At 40.1% G+C, this 27,197-nt stretch overlaps 2 protein-coding genes across 22 annotated transcripts in view; one reads left to right on the top strand and one right to left on the bottom strand.

Annotated features, from left to right (window-relative positions):
• The window catches only part of MRPL44 (mitochondrial ribosomal protein L44), a 34,122-nt gene extending 6,953 nt beyond the window's left edge, over window positions 1-27,169 (top strand). The window contains exons 4-11 of one of the 20 annotated variants that reach the window (XR_010122430.1): window positions 2,778-2,988; window positions 4,868-4,979; window positions 5,241-5,481; window positions 6,606-6,680; window positions 7,318-7,548; window positions 7,666-7,789; window positions 24,741-24,838; window positions 25,232-27,169. Coding sequence is in view for 2 of the 20 variants with exons in the window: in XM_063645734.1 (XP_063501804.1) it covers window positions 2,778-2,973 (196 nt within the window). In the remaining 18 variants the exon portion in view is untranslated. Of the gene's footprint in view, window positions 1-2,777; window positions 3,115-4,288; window positions 4,411-4,867; window positions 4,980-5,240; window positions 5,793-6,605; window positions 10,776-12,108; window positions 18,460-24,740 lie in introns of those variants that run through there. The other 19 variants (XR_010122424.1, XR_010122427.1, XR_010122421.1 and 16 more) reach the window with 19 other exon arrangements.
• The window catches only part of SERPINE2 (serpin family E member 2), a 63,724-nt gene continuing 47,609 nt past the window's right edge, over window positions 11,083-27,197 (bottom strand). For both annotated transcript variants that reach the window (XM_055290789.2, XM_055290790.2), the window contains exons 5-9: window positions 20,961-21,159; window positions 18,612-18,712; window positions 16,222-16,308; window positions 13,473-13,556; window positions 11,083-11,834 (exon numbers count right to left, since the gene is read on the bottom strand). In XM_055290789.2, the coding sequence (XP_055146764.1) occupies window positions 11,797-11,834; window positions 13,473-13,556; window positions 16,222-16,308; window positions 18,612-18,712; window positions 20,961-21,159 (509 nt within the window). In that variant the 3' untranslated portion in view covers window positions 11,083-11,796. The remainder of the gene's footprint in view (window positions 11,835-13,472; window positions 13,557-16,221; window positions 16,309-18,611; window positions 18,713-20,960; window positions 21,160-27,197) is intronic.

Consider the following 27,197-nt stretch of genomic DNA (forward strand, 5'->3'; position numbering starts at 1 on the left):
TTTGAGGAAATCCTAAAAACAGACTCCTCACAAAGCCTTAAAAACACTCTTCACATTCCATAAGGAATGTTAACATAACCTCTTCAGATTCCTTAGCGTAACTGCTAATTGCATGAAAAGATTTTTTAAAAATCTCTTCCCCATGGTTATTATTGACTACTTCCCTTCCCGCTAGTTACGCTTAGGAGGAATCTGAGTTTTGCTAATAGTAGCTTTTGTCAGTCAGCTATTTGCTATAGACTTGCAGTGTGTTATTTTAAGTTTTTCTGTGTAGAAGTACAAATGTTGACTTGTTCGTGTTACAGATTTAACCTGAATCCATTCTTGTCAGTAGCTTCAGCTGAGCCTAGAACTGGAAAAAGAAGGGCCTTAGTTATCCATCAAAATGTATAAATCAACCCACGTTGAGAGCTTTTTAGTTTTGTTAGTAAAAAGTTGACCTGCCCCAAATTAATCTCAGATGTTAAGATTAAAGTGTTAAATGTAAATATTGAATATTTAAGATAGCTAGATTAAAATTTAGGTAAATATTTTTCTAATCCTTGTATCACGAAAGACTTTGTAAGTATAAAAGAAATAGAAGTTACCACATGGGGAAAATGGATAGTGTAAAAAGTTTTATTTTTTGAAATGCAAAAACAGTGAGATACTCTTTGTTCCTTACCTGATTGGCAAACCTTTTAAACATATCTTTTATCATCAGTTTATACACTGCTGGTAGGAAAAAAATGTACCATATTTCTGTGAATAATGTTGACAAAATGCCAAGCATCTTAAAATTTTTTATGTTCTTTGATTTTGGTATGTCAACTTTTGGTTGTTTGCCTTAAATTTGCAGGCAAATTTTGTGAACAAAGACATTTGTTGTTTACCTCTTTATGCTCCATACTTTGAACAGTTGCTGGGACATGGTGGTCAGTAAATAGTTGTTGAACTAAAAAACAATTAGAAATAAATTTGATATTCCACAAGAGGGAAATGATATATGTACATGATGGAATATAGTACAGCTATTACAGGCGACATTTTAAAAGAATTTTTAATGAGATTGGGACATTTTGGAGAATGATCTTTTATCTAAAAAAAAAAAAAAAATGTAAGAAGTAATATGCCATATCACTACAGTGATTACTATTGGGTAGTAGTGTTTTTGTAGATTTTACATAATGACTTTTTAAAACATGATCAGTGATAAAACCAGCAACATTAGACTAAAAACAAAATTCTATGCTCGTTATTCACTTTAAGATGACTTTTTCTGATTCTCAAACTTTGTGCAAATTTGTATGTGTTTATTATTACAAAGTTTAACTTATATAACCTTTGTTTCATTTCCAATTATTATCATAACAGATGTTTTTTAGCAAATTTATTTCATATTGTTGTTGTTTTATTTGTGTAGCTTCACTAGTTTTCTTTAATTTGGTTTCGGTCTTCACTTTCAAATCAGCTTATATTGAATCTGACTTAGTAAATGCAGTTGCCAACTGAATCTGATTTAGTAAATGCAGTTGCCATGCATGAAACTTTCAGGAGATGCTTTTAATTGCACAGATGAAATTTTAGGTCAGAAAATTTCCAGGAAGTAGTTAACTATATTTCAGAAGTAGCAAAAAAAATAGGATTATAGTATTTGATGTGCACATTCTACATTCTTTGTTCCCTTGAAGGAACATTTTACATTTTTAAGGAAGATAAATGGTTATGATCTAGAAATATCAGTAAAGCAGAGGAATACCTATGTTAGATTTATCGATAGAATACTCATAGCCAACATTGAGTGTTTCCTCACTTGGGAATAAATTAGACTGGATTAGAAATATATAAAATGATTTTAAAATCTGAGCCTGTTTTGAAGCTCTAACATTCTTTTTTTTTTCTTTTTATTTATATACTGTATCTTTTTTTTTTCCAGAGGTCTCACTGTGTTGCCCAGGCTGATCCCGAACTCCTGGGCTCAAGCAGTCCTCCTGCTTTGGTCTCCCAAAGTGTTGGTGTTAAAGCTGTGAGCCACTGGGAGGCCAAGGCGGGCGGATCACAAGGTCAGGAGATCGAGACCATCCTGGCTACGGTGAAACCCCCGTCTCTACTAAAAATACAAAAAACCAGCCGGGCGTGTTGGCGGGCACTTGTAGTCTCAGCTACTCAGGAGGCTGAGGCAGGAGAATGGTGCGAACCCAGGAGGCGGAGCTTGCAGTGAGCCAAGATCGTGCCACTGCACTCCAGCCTGGGCGACAGAGCGAGACTCGGTCTCAAAAAAAAAAGCGTGAGCCATCATGCCCGGCCTAAAGTTATTAATTTGAAATATAGAACTGATTTCTGGTTTCTCATTTGTGTTAAAGTTTAAATGACAGACTCAAAAGGCATAATTTTTTCAACAGAATCTTTTCCCAAGTTATATCACACATTGAAAATAAAAGTAGTCATAATTCCAGATAATTTTACTAGTTTCAGGTTTTCGTAAGGAGATATTTATTTACATGTTCTTCCAATTCTCTCATCAACAATTGAAAACGTAGATATGACTTGCTTTTTTGACTTGATAGAGTTGTATATATGTCTAAGGAAACATAAGTGCATCTTTGTCTAATTACCATATGTAATGAACCTGCAACAAATCTAGTTAAAATCCAAAAGATGATCTATCAGAGCTATTGTGTTACTTCTAATGGGTGTTATTGAAATAGATGTAGAAGGCATAATTGCTTTATAACTGCTTTGTGTACTGTCTTACAATATTCCATGTAATTTAAGACTACTATTTGTTCTCTTTCTAGTGATAAAAAGTTGATTGCAGAAGGACCTGGGGAAACAGTATTGGTTGCAGAAGAAGAGGCTGCTCGAGTGGCCCTTAGAAAACTTTATGGATTCACAGAAAATAGACGGCCTTGGAACTATTCCAAGCCCACAGAAACCTTGAAAGCAGAAAAGAGCATCACTGCCAGCCAGCCAGCCATGGATGCAGCAGCCTGAAACTTGAGAGCAAAAGTGAGATAAATGTCAAAGGTGTTTAAAGCCAGACATTTTCAAAATTGTGAAGAAATAGATGATGTTTTTGTTTGTTTCTGTTTTTTACTGTGTTCTCAAAATTAAATAAATGTTAACCAAGTCACAGTGTTTTTGGTTTTGTTTTTCTAAAATCTTGGTTTGATCAAATCTTTTTTTTTTTTTCTTGAGATGGAGTCTTACTCTGTCGCCCAGGCTGGACTGCAGTGGTGCGATCTTGGCTCACTGCAACCTCCACCTCACAGGTTCAAGCGATTCTCGTGCCTCAGCCTCCCTAGTAGCTGGGACTCAGCCTCCCTAGTAGCACATGCCACCATACCTGGCTAATTTTTGTGTTTTTGGTAGAGATGGGGTTTCACCAAGTTGGCTAGGCTGGTCTTGAACTCCTGACTTCAGGTGATCCACCCGCTATGGCCTCCCAAAGTGCTGGGAATACAGGTGTGAGCCACTGTGCCCGACCAGATCAAATCTTTTTTTGACATTTTTGCAAGAAATTTTCCTAATATTCTTGATTTAATTGTATAGAATTTGTATAATTAGGTGTATTTCATTTGCCTCTAGCTTTGAGGTATCATAATTTATGTATCTTATGTGAATTTTTTTGCTGTAATACCAGTAAAGTTTTTTTTCTCCACATGTTACATTGCATTTTAATTTGATATACCCAGTAATGGCAGGAGGTTGATGAACTTCGCTTCTGTAATAACAATTTTAACTAAAATAGTAATGTTAAAACTCTTTGGGAAATGCATAGTACAGATTATAAGTAGGCAGCTATTTACATGATCCCTAAATTCTAAGTTTAAAATTGTGTATACTTCTAGTATGTTTCTTATTCAATTTCTATTATAAATAGGAAAAGGCAAATTTTATGCTTTTCAGAAATTGCCTTTTCTAAGAAGTTGAAACTCAAAAACAGCTTAAAATGTTAATGGTGAAGGGAAAATAAAGCAGGTATTTATCAGTTCAATTTTGTATTCCAGTCATAATAATAGTATGTACCAAGCACTGTTCTAGGTATTGGAACACATTTAATTCAGTAGAGAGGTTTTGGTTTTCTAATCCTTTGTGGTCAGTTCAATAATCCCCTAACTGCAAATTCCTTTTCATTTATCATTTTTTAAAAACTTTGGCAACAGTAAGTTTTAGTTTGAGTCTTCCAGTAGTCACTCCCAGGGTTTAACAAGAATAGCAGGACCTACGAGTTGAGAATAGAAAAGAGGTAAAATGTTAAAACCAACAGTACTTTTGCCATGAATTTATTTATTTATTTATTCATTAGATGGAGTCTTGCTCTGTTGCCCAAGCTGGAGTGCAGTGGCGCCATCTCAGCTCACTGCAAGTTTCACCTCCTGAGTTCAAGCAATTCCCCTGCCTCAGCCTCCCGAGTAGCTGGGACTATAGGTGCATGCTACCACGCCCAGCTAATTTTTTTGTATTTTAGTAGAGACGGGGTTTCACCGTGTTGGCCAGGATGGTCTCAATCTCCTGACCTCATGATCCATCCACCTCGGCCTCCCAAAGTGCTGGAATTACAGGCGTGAGCCACTGCGCCCGGCCTGATAGTTTTTTATAAAGAAAGATGAAGGAACTTTGAAATGCCTTTCCTGAGACTGGCTAGGAAAGTGGAACTTGAGTTATCTTACAGGGTTTATAGCTCCCAAAGATAAAGCAGAGACTTTTTGGAGGGGAAAATTTGAAAAATAACTAGTTGACTGAATTGGTAGGTTAAAAGCGAGTTAAAGTTGACCCTCGAACAACGTGGGTTTGAATTGTGCAGATCAGTATGTATATGCAGATTTTCTTCTGCTTCTGCCACCCTGAGACAGCAAGACCATCCCCTTTTCCTCCTCCTCTTCAGCTTACTCAGCGTGAAGACAAGGATGAAGACCTTTTTGATCATCCATGTCCACCTAATGGCGTGAAGACAAGGATGAAGACCTTTTTGATCATCCATGTCCACCTAATGAATAGTAAATATATTTTCTCTTCCTTTGATTCCTTTAATATTTTTAGCTTAGTTTGTTGTAAGAATAGTTTATAATATATATAATAAAATATGTGTTAATTGATTATTAAGGTATTATCAGTAAGGCTTCCAGTCAGCCATAGGTTATTAGGAGTTAAGTTTTTGGGAAGTTAAAAGTTATATACAGATTTACTGCTACATGAGGGGTCAACATCCCTAATCCCTGCACTGTTCAAGGGTCAACTATATTTTACCTTTTTTGCAGAGTTAACTTCAACTCCTAGTAATGGAACACAAAGATAGAGGACCAAAACCAGTGGTAAAATGCCATTTATGTGTGTTACTCACAAGTAAACATGATTTGATAAGCATCTCATTGGCACTGTAGGAGAAAAGAGATTATACGACGAACTTTTCTGGAAAGCAAGACATGTCTTCTGACCACTTATCCAGCATCTGTGAGATGGCAGAATCTAGCTGTGGTATGATTCTAATTTTTTTTTAAGGTAAACATTAAGAAAGTCTAGGGAATTCATTTGCAAACCCAGTAATCCTTCCTGCCCCCTGCCCCCAAATAGTGCTGATTGTGCATTCCCAAATTTCTCCTGCTCGGGAGTTTGCAGGACCTTAACCTACAAGCTTGGAGGGGAACTATCCTTTTAGGTTTTCAAGCTTTTAAACCTTGAATGCTTCCAAATTTACATGTGGGACAAGTCTAGCTCTAGTTCATAAAACTACTTTGCAAGTAGAGATCCATATGCCTTATGTAGAATGTAATTTCAACATATTTCTAAGTAAAGCCTTCTTTGAACTTAAATTGTTGTACTTTTTTAAAGCACCCACTAAAATAGGGTAGAAATGTAGGAAATTTAGAAAAATTGACATACATTTTCAATTGCATATCAAATATAGCTTGAAATTTGGAACCAGTCTCTGAGTAGCTATTTGTCCTATGAGCCTAACTGCATAAGTATGATATGTGGGCAGAAGGAACGTGGGTACAAGGATGTCGTCAAATGGTGCGTGTGACCAAGAGCATTCAGTGACCATGTGAAGGACTAGCTCTTTAATGCCTCGTCCATGTTGATAAGATAGTCATAAGACTGGAAGGAAGCACTGACATTTCAATTTAGGTTCACACCAGAGAAAGACATTAATCATTTACTTTGAAATTCTGACTTTTTCCACCTTTTCCCACTCTCCAGTTCCCTGTGCCCAAAGCATAATTGTACCAAAAAATCCCCTAGCCAAAAATGTAACATTAATGTCTACAGACTTACATAACCCCTATTCTTTTAAATTCATACTTTTATTATATGCATATGTATAATGAGGAATTTTTTTTCTCACAATGTTGTATGTGGTCACAAGAAAGTAAACTAGAAACTAATACTAAACTCCAAGTAAGAACGGAGCAAATTGGAGCTTTTTGTGTTCAGCGCTGTACTGATTTTGGCCACAAGATGGTGCTGTAATCCTATTGCACAATTTAGTATGTGAATTGTGCCATTATAGGGAATCTACTTTCTACTGATACAGGAAAGATTATGTCTATATGGCACAGGATTACCATGAAATATGACTTTTCAAGGCCCCATTCGGCTCTAATATTCCATGAATACTTCTTTAGGAGCCAGCTCACCTTGTTCTTGCCTCGCCTTTGGATAAGAATTTGATGTATGAACAATTCACCTCTGATGTGAAGGTATGGATTTTTGAGCTCTTTTCTATTCCCTGGAAAGAAGGAAGAGTGCAGGGCTGCCATAGATAAAACTTTTAAAAGACTTTTTTGCAGGCCTCTTCTTGGTGTGTCTTCCTACTTCCTTTTGTTGATAGGAGAAGATGCACTGTGGAGGCAAGGGAATCCTGTGTCCATCGAGACAGTTCCTGAAGCCAGACGTAGACAGTCTTCCCATCAGGGCGGCCAGCTCACAGCATCCCTAGCAGAGGGCTGTGCACTGAGGATGCTCAGCTGCTGGCATGCTGCCCAAGTTCTCCATCCTAAGCCCACTTTGTTTTTCTTCCCCTCAGTTCTTACCTGTTCCATCTCCCCCAGCCTTAGTTTGCAAAGTCCCTCAACTGTTGTCCTCTGGGACCTAGAGGCTCTTAACTTTGGTTGGGTATCAAAGCACTTACTTGAAAGCCATGGTTCTCTCTGTATAATACCAAGAACGATTGCTAGATCTAATCCCATCATGCAAAGCAATAACAATTTTTCCTGGAACTTATGCAATCAAAAATCACAATTACACGCACTCCTGAAAAAAGCTGTTTTGGCATTGGTGGTCTTTGTGCTTTCCATGACTATTTATTTGTTGTTCATTTATCTGCCTGCCTATTAGTGTTTACTAACTACAGAAGACTAATGGTTTAAGAAAACTTTCTGGGAGAAAAACAATTGGGGAAATGAAAAACATTAACTTACTCCTTCTTCAATTGAGGAAGAACTACAGTATTTGATTATTCAGAGGAGTTCAAGGAGTATCTTTTCACCTGAGTTGTGTATTAAAATTGCAAATGAAGGCGTGGCACCGAGACTTATGCTTGTAATCTCAGCACTTTGGGAGGCCAAGGTAAGAGGATTGCTTGAGCTCAGGAGACCAGCTGTGAAGCATAGCAAGACCCTGTCCCTATTTTATTTTTCAAATTTCCAATGAACTCAGTTTGTTCTATTCTGATCTTTTTTGCAGAAGACATGAGTAAAGAGGTCATTGACAGAGAAGGATATTTCCGAGAGGGGAAGAGTTTGACTTTCTGACGATGCTTCCTGTACATAAACTATTGATGTCAGCATCTTCACATGAAGACATATCAGTAAGTGCCAGGAGACATTTAGCAATAAACTTACACAGTTAATAAGACAAATCTAGTTAAAAAAAAAAAAAATCAGCTGACCATCATCAGATGAACTGACTTGACAGTGATGTTCATGAGGCTCCTGGCAGTCCGCCACCAGGACTCAATTCTTGGTCCTGGGATTTTTTTATTGTTTTTTGTCTAGGAAGGATAGGCATGGAGCCCTGCCATTCTTCACTTTACCTTTGGCAAGAGATTATAAACTTCAGATGAAGGGGGTATAGCACTAAGAAATTTAAAATTTCATTTTCATTTTGCCACCTAATAATTTTTTTTTTTTTAAGAGATAGGGTCTCAGTAGGTTGCCCAGGCTGGTCTCAAACCTTTGGGCCTCCCAAAGTATTGGAATTATAAGAGTGAGCCACTGCACCAAGCCCCTAATAATAATGTTATCTGCAAGCATTAACAATGTACTTGGTGTGATGAAGAACGGTGATTTCTCATCTTGCAAATTTCTCATTTAAATCACACCATCTCTATTTTTATCTTCAAGATTCAAGAGAGGGTCAAGGTGGGATCATAAACTTAGATGAAAGAGGTATGGCACTAAGAATCAAAAATTTCACTTCCATTTTGCTACCTAATAATAATTTTATCTGAAAACACCAACAATGCACTTGGTGTGATGAAGAACAGCTATTTCTCATTTTGCAGATTTCTCATTTAAATCACAACATCTCTATCTCTTTTTCTTCAAGATTTAAGACATGGTCGAAGGCACAGTTTGGGAATCCCCAGAGAAACGGGTCTTTAAAGCCAGTAGTGTCTTCCACTCTTTGGCTTCCCAAAGCTGACTCTCAGTAGGCAAATGACACAGTGTCTTTCAACATTCACAGGAGGTCAAGGACATAGAAGTCACCTTCCAGCTTACCAGCTCGCACCTCTCTCCCAGCTGTCACCACTGATCACTCTTAGGAAGTGGGCAATTGCTACTCTGCTGGCCCAGGGGAAATGCCTGCATCCCTGCTCTTTCTTACCCGCCCTGCATGTGAATCTCATGTATTACTCAGTTTTTCATTTTCAGAAAACAGCACTCCTGGTACAAAGGCCACTCCCTTGGGCCTCTTTGTAAACTTCTGTTACGATTGGGATTTTCTTTTGCTTCAAAATTTCCTGTCATCTCTCCTTTTTAGGACAGAGTCAAAGGCCAGTTAAGTCAGAGCTTTCAGTGTATTTGGGTCAGTACCTACTCTCTTCCTCCACGGTGTCCAAGGCAGAATCAGAAGTACCCATCTCATGACCTGTCAAAAGAGTGACTACACTGATGGTTTGTCTCAGTTTTAACAAAGGTCTATCATTTTGTTACTTTAGGAAAACTGCAGCCTGTCTCTTGTTCAAACTCAGTGTGACATCTAATCTATAAGATACATTATTTGCTCAAACATGTCTATATACTGAGGCTGGAGGACTGCCTGAGGCCAGGAATTTCAGAGTAGCATGGGTAACACAGCAAAGACCCCCATCTCTACAAAAAAATTTTTAAAAAAAATTAGCCAGGTGTGGTGGTGCGTGCCTGTAAGTCCTAGCTATTCGGGAGGCTGAGGCAGAAGGGCTGCTTGAGCCCAGGAGTTCAAGGCTGCAGTGAGCCATGATCACACCACTGCATTACAGCCTGGGCAACTGAGAGACCTTGGAGTGATGGCATGATTTAAATGAGAAATTTGCAAAATGAGAAATCACCATTCTGCATCACACCAAGTACATTGTTAATGTTTGCAGATAACATTATTAGAGGCCTGGTGCAGTGGCTCACTCCTATAATCCCAATACTTTGGGAGGTCCAAGGGTTTGAGACCAGCCTGGGCAACATAGACAACATACTGAGACCCTATCTCTAAAAAAAAAAAAACAGCAAATTATTAGGTGGCAAAATGGAAATGGAAATTTAAATTTCTCAAAAAAAGTTTTAGGAAAAAAAGAAAACATGTCTACACAGCAAAAATGATCTATCAATCACAGGCCTGTAATTTTTGTGGCAGTCTCGGAGTCTAAATTTATTTCAATTTCCCTCAGGGAAAGGAGTTTCCATAAATTTGATCATTTTGAAGTAAGACAAGTCCTACAGACCATTGACTTAAAGATATCAAAATGTAGTCTGGGCGCGGTAGCTCACGCCTGTCATCCCAGCACTTTGGGAGGCCGAGGCAGGCGGATCACCTGAGGTCAGGAGTTCGAGACCAATTTGGCCAACATGGTGAAACCCTGTCTCTATTAAAAATGCAAAAATTAGGCGCAGTGGTGCATGCCTGTATTCCCAGCTACTGGGGAGGCTGAGGCAGGAGAATTGCTTGAACCCAGGAAGCAGAGGTTGCAGTGAGTCGAGATCACGCCACTGCACTCCAGCCTGGGTGACAGAGCAAGACTCTGTCTCAAAAAAGAAAAAAAAAAGAAAAAAAAACAGCACACATACATAGTTGGGAACAGCAAAGCTCAGCCCACTTGACAAATAATAATTCCAAATGGCAAACTGATGGAGTGCCAAATGTGAGGTTTTAATGTATAGTTTAAGGCAAGTAGAACTCAAGGGCTAAAAAGAAAAAAATGTTTTTAAGTTTTGATAAATGTTTTAAACTTAAATTCTGATTTAGGTTAGACTGCATAAATCTTTAAGAAATTAGTTTTTTAAAAAGCAGGCAAATGGTAACCTCAGAATTATGGTATTTGTAGGCTGAATGCCAGTGGCTCATGCCTGTAATCCCAGCACTTTGTGGGGCTGAGGCAGGTGGATCACTTGAGGTCAGGAGTTCAAGACTAGCCTGGGCAAGATGGTGAGGCATGTCTCTGTAAAAAGAAAAAAAAGAATTATGATGTTTGAGTTCAACTTGGAAAGTTACCTCGAAAAAAACAAAAAAACAACAACAAAAAAAACCTGTCATTTCAAAAACACTCCTGCCTGTCACCAAAAACGAAACAGTTCCTGTTCCCCCAGGATTTCCAAAATACATGGTACCCAGCAACTTCATTCTGTACTTGCTACAAAATCCGTTTCTTTGCTGAGAATTCTTAGCCATTGCTGGAGTGAATGTAGCTAAGAGTAGAACTAGGATTACTGTAATAGTTACTCTGTTGAAGTGATCTATAAAATGAGACATGTTGAAGCGGGGAAGTGTTTGACTGTCAGGTCTAGAGGAAAAGGATGGGAAAAGTCTCCGAGCTTTGAATTTCCTGATGTTTACATAATTAGAAGAGGCTGACGAATGTTTAAAAGGCTCAGTTTCTTCTATTGTATTTTCAAATAGCAGAGAAATAGCTTTATTTTTACTACTCATAACAGTTTATTTTTACTTTGTACAAAATACAAAAATGCAAATCCAAGGAGTACAGACCAGTAGTGACAGGCACACTGCACAACAGCAACCTTGTCTAGCAAGACAGGAGTTTTTTAAATTTTATTTTAGTGAATACATGCATTATATAAAACAACAACAACAACAACAACAAAAACACAAAGAGGCTAGAGATTTCACCGTTTCTACCCCCAAAATAACGCTTGCTATGAAGACTTTGGAGGGGGATGGGGGAAAAGAATTTAAAAGGCAAATAATTTTTTTTCATAAAAAGTAAAAGCTACCATAAAACATTTTTTTTTTCTGTCACACTGATTAAATTTCTTCTGAAAAGCCGCACATATAGACAAAACAAAACAAAAATTCCTGAACTGGACAAACAGCAAATACTCAAGAGGGTTGTTAACCTAGGTAACAGTTCAGTAGTTTAAAGAATCTTTTAGACATTTGGAAGCCTTTCTATTCATTCCTCAGTACAGTGTTCCAGCCATCCTGCTTGTTTTTTCCCTCCAATACCTCCCAGAACAGAAACGCTTGCATCGAGTCTGTTCCTAAGAACTAGTTTTGAAAAAGAAGCGATGTACAAAAATATTTAACAGAACTATGAAAGATGCAGGAAAGGAGTCTTTCTTCGTAGCAAAGTAGTCATTGCTTTGCATGGTTTCTTTTGTATACTCTTCAGGGTTTGTTTATCTGCCCCATGAATAACACAGCACCTACAGAATTAAAAGAAAACAATGCATGACTCGGTAAATTAATAATCCTTAAAATAAGATGGAAGGTATTCTATTTAAGGGAAGGGAAACAATCATGTTTGACCTCTTGCTCAGTAGTGTTGTCCAGTAGAACTGTCTGCAGTGGTAGAGATGGTCTATATCTTTGTTGTCCAGCATGGTAGCCACTAGTCACATGTGGCCAGAGAGTGCTTAAAATGTGGCTAGTGAGACTAAGAAATTGAATTTTAATTTTATTTTTTATTTCTTGAGACAGAGTCTTGCACTGTCGCCCAGGCTGGAGTACAATGGTGCGATCTCGGCCCACTGCAATTTCCGCCTCCCGGGTTCAAGCAATTCTCCTGCCTCAGCCTCCCAAGTAGCTGGGATTACAGGTGCCCACCACCACTGCCAGCCAGTTTTTTGTATTTCTAACAAAGATGGGGTTTTGCCATGTTGGCCAGGCTGGTCTCGAACTCCTGACCTCAGGTGATCCACCCACCTTGGCCTCCCAAAGTGCTGGGATTACAGGCATAAGCCACCGCACCCGACCAGAAATGGAATTTTTAAAGTTAATGTTAAATAGCCACATGTGGCCAGAAGCTCCCTCATTGGCTAGCTCAGTTCTGGAGCATGCCAATTAGAACATCACAGATGCAATGAGATAAGAGAATAAGGAACTATCTTATATTACTGATTAAATAAAATAGTAAAAGCTAAAATATATTAGTGCCCACTCTTGTACCAACAAGAAGCCAACCTCTGTACAAAGATGAACTTATACTTCATAACTGTAATAAGCAGTCAGCACTACTGTTGTCCTTATATTAAAGATGAGGCTTAAGGCCAGAGCCAAGTTTGAACCATGACTCACAGAGCAAAAATCTACCGTATTAACACTTCCCAAGGTATAACAATAGAGTGGGCTTACAAAGTGATATGGTTTGGCTCTGTGTCCCCACTCAAATCTTGCCTTGAATTGTAATAATCCCCATGTATCAAGGGCAGGACCAGTTGGAGATAACTGAATCATAGGAGCAGTTTCCCCCATACTTTCTCGTGGTAGTGAGTGAGTTCTCACGAGATCTGATGGTTTTATAAGGGGTTTCCCACTTCCCTCGGCTCTCATTCTCTCCCCTGCTGCCCTGTGAAGCGATGCCTTCCACCACAATTGTAAGTTTCCTGAGGCTTCCCTAGCCATGTGGAACTGCGAGTCAATTAAACCTCTTTTTCCTTGTAAATTACCCACTCTAGGGTATTTCTTCATAGCAGCGTGAGAACAGACTAATACACAAAATTTGAAGTTCTACAGCTTCTAGCAAAATTGAACTATCACATTTATATAAATATGGAAAAGTCAGTAGATGTCAAAAGTGTTCCAAAGGGATGCTGAGCCTCTCTGTTAAAAACAATCTGCAAAACCTAAAATCCTGTCAGTGTGTAAAAGATTCCATCACATCTGTAAACACAGCCTTTATTTTCCTATCTCTTTAACATGGGTGGTTATATTATTCAAAGTGTCTGCAACTATTGACATTAGGGAAATGGATTATGGGCACCACTGCTAGATGTAACGAAGAGTGCAATATACCTTTTGAAATTCTAACAAAGAGGGAATGATGGAAGAGGAGAGTCACTTACCTGTAGGATTATGTCGGATGAAAAACAGAAAAGGTCTGTCTACTATAAACCAGGGAGGCGATGATCTTGCAATGAGAATTGCAGCTATGGGAAGAAAAGGAAAATGTGTTGTGCACATTACGTGAAGTCATGTAAGCATAAGGCCAGCAAGTTAGCTAGCTTCATGGACCCTCAGAGGCTGGTGTCTGAAGACACACTTAATGCTTGTTCCATAGGCTGGCCATGTTACAACAGGCTCAACGGTCACCATTTACTAAGCCTACCTTGGGCCAGGCCCTTTACATTACTCTCTCATCTCTTCTACACAAGCACCATCTCTGATAAACGTACTTACTCCTCCTAGAGTTTTGATGAGAATTAAATACGACATATTACAGCTCTTAGAACAGTGTTTGCCACTAAACACATCTAATGCATATTTATTGTTATTAGCTATTTTTTATTCACACCATCTGCTTTGCTGATAAAGCTGCCGGTCCTTTTTCTTTTTTGGGATGGAGTCTCACTCTGTCACCCAGGCTGGAGTGCAGTTGCGTGATCTCGGCTCACTGCAACCTTTGCCTCCCAGGTTCAAATGATTCTCCTGCCTCAGCCTCCTGAGTAGCTGGGATTACAGGCATGCGCCACCACACCCGGCTAATTTTTGTATTTTTAGTAGAGACAGGGTTTCACTATGTTGGTCATGCTGGTTTCGAACTCCTGACCTCAAGTGATCCACGTGCCTCAGCCTCCCAAAGTGCTGGGATTACAGGCGTGAGCCACCGTGCCCGACCCCTGGTCCTGTTTAGCTTCTCTAAATCTTTTTTGTATATAAAGGCCCAGCCCAATTATCAGCTTTTGTATCTGTGCCTTCTCCTTTGGCACACTATTTAGGTTTCCTTTGCACTGGAATGTAGACCACTCATCCGGGACCTTCTACCTTATACTGCTGTTCAACTTACCAGGTGTAGGCATCTGACTTGGAAAGCAAACTTCTTTAGGCTCATGGGTCTTGGCCATTCCTCGTCTGCCAGGCTTGCTTCCATTTAATAAGCCTGAACCAGGGCCTCAAGGGAGGGTAGGTGTGTGGCATTACTACCACATGCCTGTTGCAATAGCTCAGTCCTCTTGCTCAAACCCCATGAAGTATTGAACACTTGGGCTTGATGTTATAAAGGAAACACCTGCAGTTATGCTGGGGCAAGCCCTTTTACTCAAGGTTATTAAAAACAAATATTAAATAGCAGGTGTTATGGACTGAACTATGTCTCCCCCCAAATTCATATGCTGAAGCCCCAAACCCCTAATGTGACTGTATTTGGAGATAATGCCTTTGAGGAGGTAATGAAGGTTAGGTAGGGTTCTATTCTAATAGGACTGTTGCCCTTATTTGAAGTGGGAGAGACACCAGGGATGTGTCGAATGGAGAAAAGACCATGTGAGGACACAGGGAGGGGGCGACCTCTGGAGATCCAGAGATATCAGGAGAAACAAACCTGCCAACACCAACACCTTGATCTTGAACTCCCAGTCTCCAGAAGTGTGAGTTCTGTTGTTTAAACCACCCAGTCGATGGTATTTTGTCATGGCAGCCCAGGCAGACTAAGACAGGAGGACCTGGGCAGTTACATGGGGCCTTGCACTGGGTTTAATACTCTGCTGTTGCTATCTTGAAATTCTTAATACATTTTGAACAAAATATTTTCATTTTGCACAGGACCCCACAAACCATGTAGCTGGTCCTGATAGTTACACTCGGCAAAATTGGTCAATAACTTTTAGATGTTACTTAAAATTACCTAGAAAAGACAAAAAACATCTTAAAATTTCCAACCTTCTCATTTCAGGGTCTTTGTTTTCAATACTTCTTTAAAGGAATTTTAAAAATGTTTATTCGAGAAAGGCAATAACACATCTATTGTGAGTATAACTGGTATGTTTCAATGACCAGAGATATTTGACCCAGCTGCAAGTGTAGCTAAGATTTTCACTTTATGGGCTCACAGAGTTGGCCAAATCTATTCATCTATTTTCCTATGGATAATGAGGGGTGAAAAAACTGACTTAGGATTGTTCTGTTTTCTCCTTCATTATATAAACCACTGAGAAGGAAGCAGATGTGGATGTTCTAATTATCAAGGAAGGCTGTACAGCAATCCTGCCGCAATTCAACAGATGCTGGCGAATTCTTTGGTTTATCCTGGATAGACCTGATTGCCTATTTTCCTTTAAGTACTTGTTGTTTATTTTATGTTTAAATCTTAAGATTGGTCTTTTTTGCCAGTAAGAAGCCAGAACATGTTTTATCCTCCTGAGAACAGGGGTCAGCAAACTATTTTCCTCAAGGCAAGTCTACCAGGACAAATCCTGTTTTTATAAATAAAGTGTTATTGGAACACAGCCACATCTGTTTACTTGTATTGTTGATGGCTGTTTTCATGCTACAATGACAGAGCTAAGAAGCTGTGATGGAGACGGTATGACACACAAATCTGAAATACATACTACCTGGCTCTTTATAGAAGTTTGCTGACTCCTGTCCTAGAGGAATTTCTCTCACTGAAATGCTTTTCTTTAATGAAACAGATTCTGAGCTTTGTGGTTACAGGTCTTCAATCTGTCTGTACTCACTGCTGTCTCCCGAGGGTTAACCCACACACAGTGCCTGGCTGGAAAGAAGGTGCATTACATATTTGCTCAACCAATGAGTATACAGGAATGTGTTTGCTCCCCTGCTAGAGGAAGCCCTGCCACGTGACCCAGTGCTTACTTGTTGCTGCTGAAGCTTTGGTTCCATCTTCACTCACTTCAATTTTTGCTTTTTGCAAGATATGAGAAACATGGAGGTTTTCTGTCCCTGTTTCCAGAAAATAAAACAGTATCAGCATTTGTTTGATAGGCAGGCCATTGGTTGGTTGGGGAAGTAACCTCAAAGCTCAAAGCCATGGCAAATTCCAATTTTTAAAGTCTGTCAGAAGACGTGACCTCTGACAGTCCTGGTGTTGAAGGCTGCAGACAGCTGTTACTTGTGAATTTCAGTCCCTGCTACGTGAACTGTGATATTCACTTCTGGAGAGGGGCCCAGGCCCTCAAATGATTTAGTGCCTCTATCAATTCAATTCTGATCACTAGAATTATATTTTAAAAATGAAAAGAGCAGAGCTTTAAAAAGGAAGCCCGGTTTTCTGGAAGCAGCAAGGCAACAAGATTACTTTTCAGTTACAGAATGCAGATGCAGAAGGGATTTCAGACAGCATTTACAGATGGGGAAACTGAGGCCTAGAATGTTAAGTAATGTTCCCTGCAATCATATGGCTAGTTAGTGGCAGAGTAAGTCCTGGCTCTTCACAACAGCCACTCATCTCATGGGCATGCTAGTGAGAGAAGAGTGTCGAACAAGAAAAGAGTTTAGATTTTCCTGGAAGGGCCAATGCGTAAATGCAGTTGTGCCTCAGGGACATTCTGGTGAACTCACTTTACTTCTCAGCAAATTCTGACCATTCTAGCAACACCCACTGGATGTAGCTTTCACAGAGAATGAAAAACTTAATGTCAACTTAAAACTTAAGTTGACATTAGTCTGGATGGGACATAGGTCTGGATGCAAAGGGATAATGTGCTTTTTGTGTCATCTGCTTTTGAACTGTCTGCACCAATGACCAGCTCTAATATGACCAAATTGTGACTGAGATGCACATTTATAGGGCCCAAGTCACATGCAGTGTTAAAGAGGACTTTCCAGGAGAATTTGGGGCACCTGGTTCTTCCTGTGAACACCCCCCCATTTAGTATTTCAGCTACCACGAATAACCTTGAAGGGAAAAGTGCAGATGAAAATGGTGCTTCTCAGTCTTTGCTGGGCTGAGGGACTGTTAAAATGGATTCTGGTTCAGTGGGTCTAGGTTACACCCAAGATTGTGCATTTCAAACAAGCTCCCGGGTGATGCTAATGCTGCTGGGCTGAAGGCCTGAGTTTGAGTCATGAGGGATTAATGGCTATCAGAATATCCACAGAGCTGCAGGTTCACCAGGGGAGTCATGTTTGTCCCCAGAACAGGTACTAGGTGTTTACTAGCATGCAACTGAAGCTGGTAATGAGCTAATTTCTTACCACTCAAGGTTATTTGCAAACTGGAGTGCAAATAATGTTCAAGCCATGGCTTTTCCTTGGAAAGATTGCTATGTTCTAAATTTAAAGAACAAAGGACTGACCATTCAAACATAACTCTAGAAAAAGGTACATATACTGCTGGCACATGAAAAGCATGCCTTAATTGCTTTGGCAAAGGAAAGTTTTAATCAGATTCATTTGAATTTATATTGCTTCAGATTAATGAGCATGAAATGCCAAAATACATATCTGGGTATAGTGAATGCCTGCAGTCTTGATTTTTTTTCAAGCAAAAGGAAAAAGTTGGCATTTGAAAACAGAGTGACAATACCTAAGTCAGAGCCAATATTCATAAAAGCAATACATGACATAATCCTTTAGGTAGTCACTGGGGCTTCCCATGAAATGTACATGCAAAATGTGGGGATGCTGATTTACATGAAGGTCAAGAGCAATGACTAGATAAAGAAAATGAGGTATATACACACCATGGACTACTACTCAGTCATAAAAAGAATGAAATAGTATCTTTTGCAGCAACTTAAATGGAGCTGGAGGCCATTATTCTAAATGAAGTAACTCAAGAATGGAAAACCAAATACTGTATGTTCTCGCTTATAAGTGGGAGATAAGCTATGGGTATGCAAAGGCATACAGAGTGGTATAATGGACTATGGAGACTCAGAAGGAGGAGCATGGGTTGGTGAGGAGCTAAAAATCTATTAATACCTATTGGGTACAATGTATACTATTCGGGGGAGGAGTGTACTAAAATCTCAGACTTCATTGCTATATAAACTGATCCATGTAACCAAAAACCACTTGTATCCCAAAAACTATTGAAATAAAAAGATAAAAGAAAAATAAATAATAAATGAAGGTCAATAAATAAACGAAGGTCAATAGCATCATTTGGCAATATATCAAATGAAACCTTCTACAGTTTTAGGGCAACACATTCCTAATTCTGATCCTTTTTCTCTGAACAAATCAGTCTCAGTTTGTAACACTTTCTTCAAGTATACAAATACATTTTAAATTGAACATACTTGTTATTTTTGCAAAATTTGCCTTTGATGAATCAAACATGTCGGTAATGCCAAGAACTTTCAGCGGCTCCTTTAAATCTGTTTGTGCTACGGCTGTGAACCTAGCATGAAAGCAGAAATGGAGAAAAAAAATCACAAGGCTATAAATGCTACATGATAGAGTTGGTGCATGTTTACAAACTGATTCTTTTAAAGTTAATATCTGAATACCGATCTGAATTGCATCTTAAATTTGAATTCCAAATTTAAATACCAGATAAGGATAACTTATCTCTCAAACACTTAGCTGGCAAAATGAGTCATACATACTAACGGCAAGAATAGGCGCTCCCCCTGTAATCCCAGCACTTTGGGAGGCCGAGACGGGCGGATCACGAGGTCAGGAGATCGAGACCATCCTGGCTAACACGGTGAAACCCCATCTCTACTAAAAATACAAAAAATTAGCTGGGCACGGTGGCAGGCGTCTGTAGTCCCAGCTACTCAGGAGGCTGAGGCAGGAGAATGGCGTGAACCTGGGAGGCGGAGCTTGCAGTGAGCCGAGATTGCGCCACTGCACTCCAGCCTGGGCGACAGAGCGAGACTCCGCCTCAAAAAAAAAAAAAAAAAAAAAAAGAATAGGCGCTCCCACCCTCGGGTGTAATGGGCCCTCTGTTCCAATACTTAGGAAGATCTACAAACATACTTTCTTTTATACTGACGTGGAGGTTGAGTGTTAAGTTCCTAGTACTCTGGAATATCTATCATTCTTCCCCATATCCAACTAAAGTTCCCCACGTCCATCTTGGCTGCTCTAAGACCTGCCATCCTTATTGGGATTGGAGATGGTCAAAAGAGAGGAGAAACATTCCTGATAGTTCATTTTGGGATTCTTGTTTTTGAGACAGAGTCTTGCTCTGTGGCCCAGGCCAGAGGACAATGGTGCGATCTTGGCTTACTGCAACCTCTGCCTCCTGGGTTCAAGCAATTCTCCCGCCTCAGCCTCCCAAGTAGCTGGGATTACAGGCACCCACCACCATGCCTGGCTAAATTTTTGTATTTTTAGTAGAGACGGGGTTTTTCCATGTTGGCCAGGCTAGTCTTGAACTCCTGACCTCGTGATCCGCCCTCCTTGGCCTCCCAAAGTGTTGGGATTACAGGTGTGAGCCACCATGCCCAGCCCCTTTTGAGATTCTGAAAGTATTTTACTATTAAAACAGGAGCAAAGATTAGGCATAGGTGACATGATATTATATTTGGGTATAATATAGGTTTCCTGAATATTTGTGACCTACCTGGCCTTGGGGATATATGGAGATATATATATGTGTGTGTGTGTGTGTGTGTATATGTGTTTGTGTATATATATATATGTGTGTGTGTGTAAATGCCAGTTACTATCATCAGAGCATGCTTTATTAGATTTGATCTCATCCTGTGGAAGAGCACCAAGGAGAGGTGGGCAGATTCTCACCACAGATGGGCTATAATGGTAAAGAACCTATTCTTTACCCATTGAGGCCTACGATGCCACCATCTTATTTATTTATATCAAGCATTGCCTACTTGAAGGCTTATTTTACCAAAAAAAAAAAAAAAATCTTGAGAGGATTAGTAATACTTATTGTGAATGTCTTACTCCGATTACTTAACTCGGTGACCAAAGAATCAAAAGCTGTTAGAACTCTCCACTACCACCAAGACCTGGGTTGTTAAAAGCTCTGGATGGTGGGAAGGCAGCAATGTTGAAAAGTTCATAGAAAGAGAACAACATTCATTGTTTCTTCACAGTTCTGGACAAAGCATTCTCTGACCTGTTAGAACATGAAGATTCATACAGGATTTGGGGTTACTTTTCCCATGGCTTCAAGTCATAACAGCTCAGATTCCATCTTTGTCTTACTCTTAGCGTATAACAGAAAAACGGGCTGCCTTGGTCTTCATGAACTTCTAGTTAAATAAATAAATAACTAAAATGAAGCTCCTTATGAAAGCACATGGAGTTCTATTAAACTTCACTGTACTTTCATCCATACTATGATGACCCACGTGTTTTCAGTCTTTTAAATACAATGAGATATGTCAGAAAGCCCCTGCAGTACCATGAACAGCTTATACTCATGTGGAGCTTTAGAGACCAAGGTTGCCCTCTCTCCTTTCTTATGATCCATATCTTACCATACAGGAAGCACAGGCATTGAATAAAAGCGTTTAGAAAGGCACGGCCTCGTAATCCCACCATGAAATTTCTGCAGAACAGAACAGGCTTCATGATGTGCCATATTTTCACCTCATGTTGTCTGACATCCAACATAACACCTGCTGATTGAACAATGCCACTGTTTTCTTTGAGGGGAAGGGGCCACTTACTTGGGCAGGATCACCTGCACCCTCTTGGGCACCATGATACTCATCCAGCTGTCTATGGTCTTGGTACTGATGTGTGGGATGATGGCAGACAGCGGGGTGGAGCTCTCAGTCGGCAGTGCAATCAGCATGCTGATGCTTTCCCCGTGGTAGGGCAGTTCAATGAAGTTGTACCATAAATCATTGGGGGCACTTGTCGACCCTAAAGAAATCAGAAGCAGGTTCAGTGTATCCTTGTTGACTTCTAGAAGCGGGATGAGTGGTTGCTGGTCACCGGGATAGTTTCAGAGAGCAACTCAGTTGGAGAACTTCCCTTTTCCACAAATAGCTTCCTTAGAAGGACAAAGATAAGGACAATTATTTCTTCTTTCCCCGGTGAAGAATTCTCCTTTCTTCAGTCTAGACAGAATGCCTTTGGGAATCACTGAAATCACTTTAATTCTGTTAAGGAGAATTTAACTAAATCATAAAGTGCTTAAAATTCAGTCCTTTGCAAGAAGTTGACCCTTACATGAATAAAAGAATACATTCAAGCTGCCTTAGAATCATTCCTTTTTTTTTTTTTTAATAAACTGTATTGTGTATTTAATTAAGGTACACAATATGACGTTATGGGATACATATAGATAGTAAAATAGTTACTATGGTAAAGCAAATTAACATATCCATTATCTCACATAATTACCCATTTTGCTGTTTTTGGGACAAGAGCAGCTAAAATTTACTCATTAAGCAGGAATCCCAACATGGTGCAATTTTATCACCTATAGTCCTCATTTTGGATAAGCCTACATGTGCATGTGAAGAGAGAGAGGGATAGAGAGCATCCACAGGGCTTACTCTGTGCCAGGCCCATATCAACCCTTCAACAGGCTGAGCATCTATAGCACCTCACGGGGTAGGCATAAGAAGCGCTATTTTGCAATTGAGGAAGCCACCTTTAGAGAAATGAAGTAACCTCCAAAGGATGCACGGCTAAGAAGTGAGGAGCCAGGATAGTCTAATGCCAAGGATTGTCTTCTTCCTACTTCACCACCTTGCCCTATTCACTCTTCACCCATTCCAGTAATCACCATTGGAGTTTTCGATATTTTATGGTACTTCTACTTACTAATGAAAACCCGAGAAGAATAATTTAAGCCAGCATTTCTCAAATGTTATTTGGAGAACAGTCTACCTGCAAGATGCTCTATAGACAAAACAGATTCCACATCTTAGGGAGTTCAGCAAACAAGAAGAGAGCAAGTTTCTTGCACGATTTTCACTGATCTTTTCTTTGGAGATGACATGTGCCAATCACTGCCTTTGAGACAGGGAACTTCAATATGCCAGTTCTCCATAGAACAGTGTTGGGAGGGATGGACAGAGGGAGAGATGAAGAGAAAGACACCAAGAGAGGGAAAGGGAGTGTACTTGATGAACACTGAAATATCATAAAAATTGTGAGGTTATTAGAATATATGGCACTACAGGATGACACTACAGTTTTTTTTAGGGAAAAACCTAAGGAAGAAACAACATAGACAACTGGCGGAGGAACTGGGGCTCTCCTGGTCCTAGCACACTGCATTTCCTGCAGGGCTGTTCAGTAACCCATGTGCAGCCCGCCTCAGCTCCCATGTGCATTGAACTCTCACCCGAGCCTGGCTTGTCTTGCGGCAACCTAAGAATGAAAGAGAGGGCCGGGCGCGGTGGCTCACGCTTGTAATCCCAGCACTTTGGGAGGCCGAGGCGGGTGGATCACGAGGTCAGGAGATCAAGACCACGATGGAACCCCGTCTCTACTAAAAATACAAAAAATTAGCCGGGCGTGGTGGCGGGCGCCTGTAGTCCCAGCTACTCGGAGAGGCTGAGGCAGGAGAATGGCGTGAACCCGGGAGGCGGAGCTTGCAGCGAGCCGAGATTGCGCCACTGCACTCCAGCCTGGGCTACAGAGCGAGACTCCGTCTCAAAAAAAAAAAAAAAAAAAAAGAATGAAAGAGAGGATTCTTCATCTTTACTCTTAGCCTGCATAACAAAACGGTCTCAGCAGAAACGGAAAAATCAATGGGAAAGTGAGAAAAAAATCACTTCCTAATGAGCTCTTTAATCCTTGAAGAAAACATTAAGTCTCTATTCTGGCGGAGCTAATTTTCAGAAACTGTGAAATCTGGGAAGTGGTTAATAAGTGATTGCTCCAGGGCATGAAATAAGGACCTGGAGGTGTTAACTGCTTCTAGAAATGTTTACTATTCTGTTAAGAAGGATTGAAGTAATGAATAATGAAAAGTTATGAGCTGGAACGTGTTCGAGGGAGGAGAGAGATCATCTAGCTTCACCAGTTAATCCATCCTTGGCTGGACCCATCATTAACTGATCAGTAATTATTAATAACCATGAACCATTCTGCATCCAGTCACCTCTGCTTGATGACTGATTTCCCCCCACTCCTTCTGCTTCTGACCACAGAAGGTGATGACCAGTGGTAGCCAGAGTGCATCAGACATACACATGCTTACCTTTATTTGGTGCCTTGAGGAGCTGGGAGATAAAATAACACCTTTTCTGTCTTTCTACCGGGTCACTCAAGTACTGCATCCTTTTATAGAGGACACGTGCCAAGGCCACGAGATCTGAGGTTATAAGACCTGTATTCGAATCCTGCACCTGTATCACACTAGCTCTGAGACTTTGGCAAGTTCCTTGACTCCAAGTCTTAGTTTCTTTATCTGTAAAAGCCTATAATAATAGCACCTACTTTACAGAGCTACGAAAATTCAATGGGACAACACATACAAAGTGCTCAGCATAAGCTGGCTCATGGCAAAAACTGCTGTCTTTTGATGTAAGAAGCTTTGTAAAATACCTCACTTCTTGCAATGTGAGATCCCTGCTCACAGTCTAAACACAAAATTGGCCCACCCAGGTAAACTACATGGAATATTATGTAGCTGATAAAAGCACAACTCCCAAGCAGAATGAATCAAGTAAGGAAGGGGACTTGGGAGCCTTGTGTCAGAGCATGGAGCCTCTCATCGTCCCAGAGCTTTTCCCTTTAAAATTCCCTAACACATGCTCTCTATTCTTTAACCTCTGGAAGGCAGACTGAGTATTCTTTAACAAGGGTCATTTCTGCAGTGTATAAAAACGTAAGTATAATATGTTGATTCATTCTGAAAAGGAGCGGAGATGAAAAAGAGAAAATATGGATTTTCTCTTAGATGAATGGTGGTCAACAAAACTTCTAATGGGAGATAATAAGTGAAGAATCAAGCATTAAAAATGTGGAGGAGATTTAGAATTTTCTCTAAGTGGTGTTTTGGGTGACCCAGTTTTTCCAGAAAGCCCCTGAAGTAATCTAATTTCCACTTTAAGTGCTACTAGGGAAGACGTAACTAGGATCACTGAAATGTTAAGAACTCACGCTGTAAAATTAAAGAGGGTATCTTAAATATTTAATATCAGGAAACCTTTATAGATGAAAGTCCCTCTAATTACCTTCTACTACAAGTAAATATAGATTTCCTGAGAACTTAAGAAACTTTTTAGACTGTACTTTAGTAGAAATTGAAATGGGTATTTTGGAAAAACAACAGCAAAATGCCCCACCGTGTGCAGTACTCTACATTCTAGGCTGGAGTCCAAAAGGAGTTTGGGGAGAGTAGCTGGGGAAGGAGGGGTGGCGTAAGTAACTGGGTGAGTATTGGTGCCATTTGCTGCTAAGGAACTATGGGTTGAGAACTAAATGGGCAAGGGCAATACATATATTTACTTATTGAGACAGGGTCTTGCTCTGTTCCCCAGGCTGGAAAGCAGTGATGTGATCAGGGCTCACTGCAACCTCAACATCCTGGGCTCAAGTGATCCCCTCACCTCAGACTTCTGAACAGCTGGGACCACAGGTGAGCAACACCATGCCCAGCTAATTTTTAAACATTTTTTTGTAGAGACAGGGTCTCGCTATGTTGCTGAGGTTCATCTTGAACTCCCAGGCTCAAGCGATCCTCCTGCCTCAGCTTCCCAAAGTGCTGGAATTACAGGTGTGTGCCATGGTGCCTTGGCATAAATGAGTTTCATCTATGCAACTAGAATTTAGTAGGCAACCAAGTTAAGACGTAATGTGAACAGACAGGTATGAGTTAGAAACTCAGGCGAAAAGAAGATGGGAATACAAATTTGTTATTATTTGTGTTTTTTTTCCAAAATAAAGCCTCAAATGTCTAAATTCATAACCATAAAACATTTGTAACAACTATGACTTGGAGATTCCTATTCCATTTCTATTCCTATTCCAGGAAATCACCTTTAGAAATTTACTGATGTAAGTATTGAAAAATTTATGTATAAGAATACTCACTGCAGTGTTATTATAGGAAAAAAGCAGATGGCCTTCCAGAGGATATCATGATATATTTGTATTATGGAATATTACGTGGCTGATAAAAGAATCAAGTAAATCCTTATGAATTGGCACAAAAAGTTGTCCACTGTCTAATGAAAGTAGATTATAGAAATTACAGTACAATCTTATGTATGTAAAAAGTTTCATAGACATATGTTACATATCCCTAGAAAGGTTCTCAAATGATATACTTGATACTTAACAGGGTTTTTTATCCTAGGAAATAGGATTTTAGGGGAAGTTTTACTTTCTGCCATATATATTGTATCCTGAGGTATATTGAGGATTTTGTAATGAGTATGAAATATAATTCTACTAAAAATGATTTTAAGGCTTCTTTTTTTCTTAATAGAAAAGTTTCTACCCTTGAAGTACTTCTACTTTATGGGGCATAAATCAGAAGGGTTTTCTTCTTCTCTTCTAGTTTTCACTCTCCTTTTGTTATCAAGCAAATATTCTCAGAGCTCTTGATGATATCTTGGGGAAAACAGTCAAGAAGGCAGATAAACTGAATGACAATGTTTTGGCAAAGTGACCCTGAATAGTGAGGTGTGGCTGAGGCCCAGGAAGCAGCCAACAGGTGGCACCCTGGGCCCTGTGAGTTTGGACAGAGCAGCTCGAGCCGGGCCACTCCTATAGGTCAGAGTGAGGAAACAGGCAGAAAATGACGGACGGTCTGTGGAAATGGAAACAAACAGCCACTTGCGGCCACCACAGATGGTGGTACTTTCTTCACAGCCCTATCAAGACAATCCTTCCCTGTCTTATCATGATAAGCTGGGTTTTGGCCAAAGCAAGAAAACAGGGAACTTATGACACTCTCACGCCCTGCTGCATGGCCCAGAACAGAGTCGCTTCCAGTTCCAGGTTCCTCAGTGAAACCCGATGACAGGCATGGAAAGGAGGGTGAGAAGGGTGAGCTAAGCTGTTTGCCGTGTTTACTTGTGAGGGAATGAGAACAGGAGTGAGCAGGGGACTTTCTTATTCTGGTACGAGTTAGGAACAGATCAGTCAGGGTGGAGAGTAAACAGATAAGACATCAAATTGGGCCATTTAAGCAGAATTTGATGAAGGACCACTTGTAAAGCATAGACAGGATACAGAGAAACATGATGGACAGTACCCTGGACAAGAAACGGTGAGCACCATGGCTAGCCTTGGGATGGGAGGGAGGAAGAGACGGGTGGTGACCCAGAGAGAAAGAGCTCTTGGGCACATCCCCTGGCAGAAGCTGAAACCTTTGGTAGAGGAATGCAGCTGGCCCATGACTCTGTAAGGGGAAGCTTGGGAAGTTAATACCCTGACCCCTTTCTCCTCTGTCCTTCCTATCGCCTGCCAGCTCCCACCAGCCAACCCAGCAAGAAGAGAGAGGGCAAGGGGGCCCAGGGCAGGGTGGAAGCGGGTAAAGAAGAGAGGCATGAATCAGGGAAAGTGGAGGGAAGATACCAACAGACTGTGGGAGTTCTGTAGGGTTTAAATCTTTGACAATAACAATGTATTTGTGCATTATTTTCTATAAAACACACACGTATATTCCTAGGCAAATCAGTTTCCAAATGAAAAGCTACCCTGACATGTAACTCTCTGCGAATAGCCTGTCTACTCAAGAAATGCATGTTATATTTCTGTAAAAACAAACATTTTAAAATCTTCCATAGGAATGTTAATGGAATCCTTGCATTTTAATCTTGAACTATTAACTTGTTTTTTTTTCAGCAAGAGAAACATACAGTAAATAAGGGCCCCCTCACTTTTTATTTTATTTTTTTATGGACTGTAAAGTGTGTACAAAAGATTGACCTAAAATAAAATCACTTCACTGAAACGTTAACATGGCCACCTGCTCATATCCCAGGCAA

This window comes from Symphalangus syndactylus, chromosome 8, assembly GCF_028878055.3.
Source record: "Symphalangus syndactylus isolate Jambi chromosome 8, NHGRI_mSymSyn1-v2.1_pri, whole genome shotgun sequence".
NCBI classification, from domain to species: domain Eukaryota; kingdom Metazoa; phylum Chordata; class Mammalia; order Primates; family Hylobatidae; genus Symphalangus; species Symphalangus syndactylus.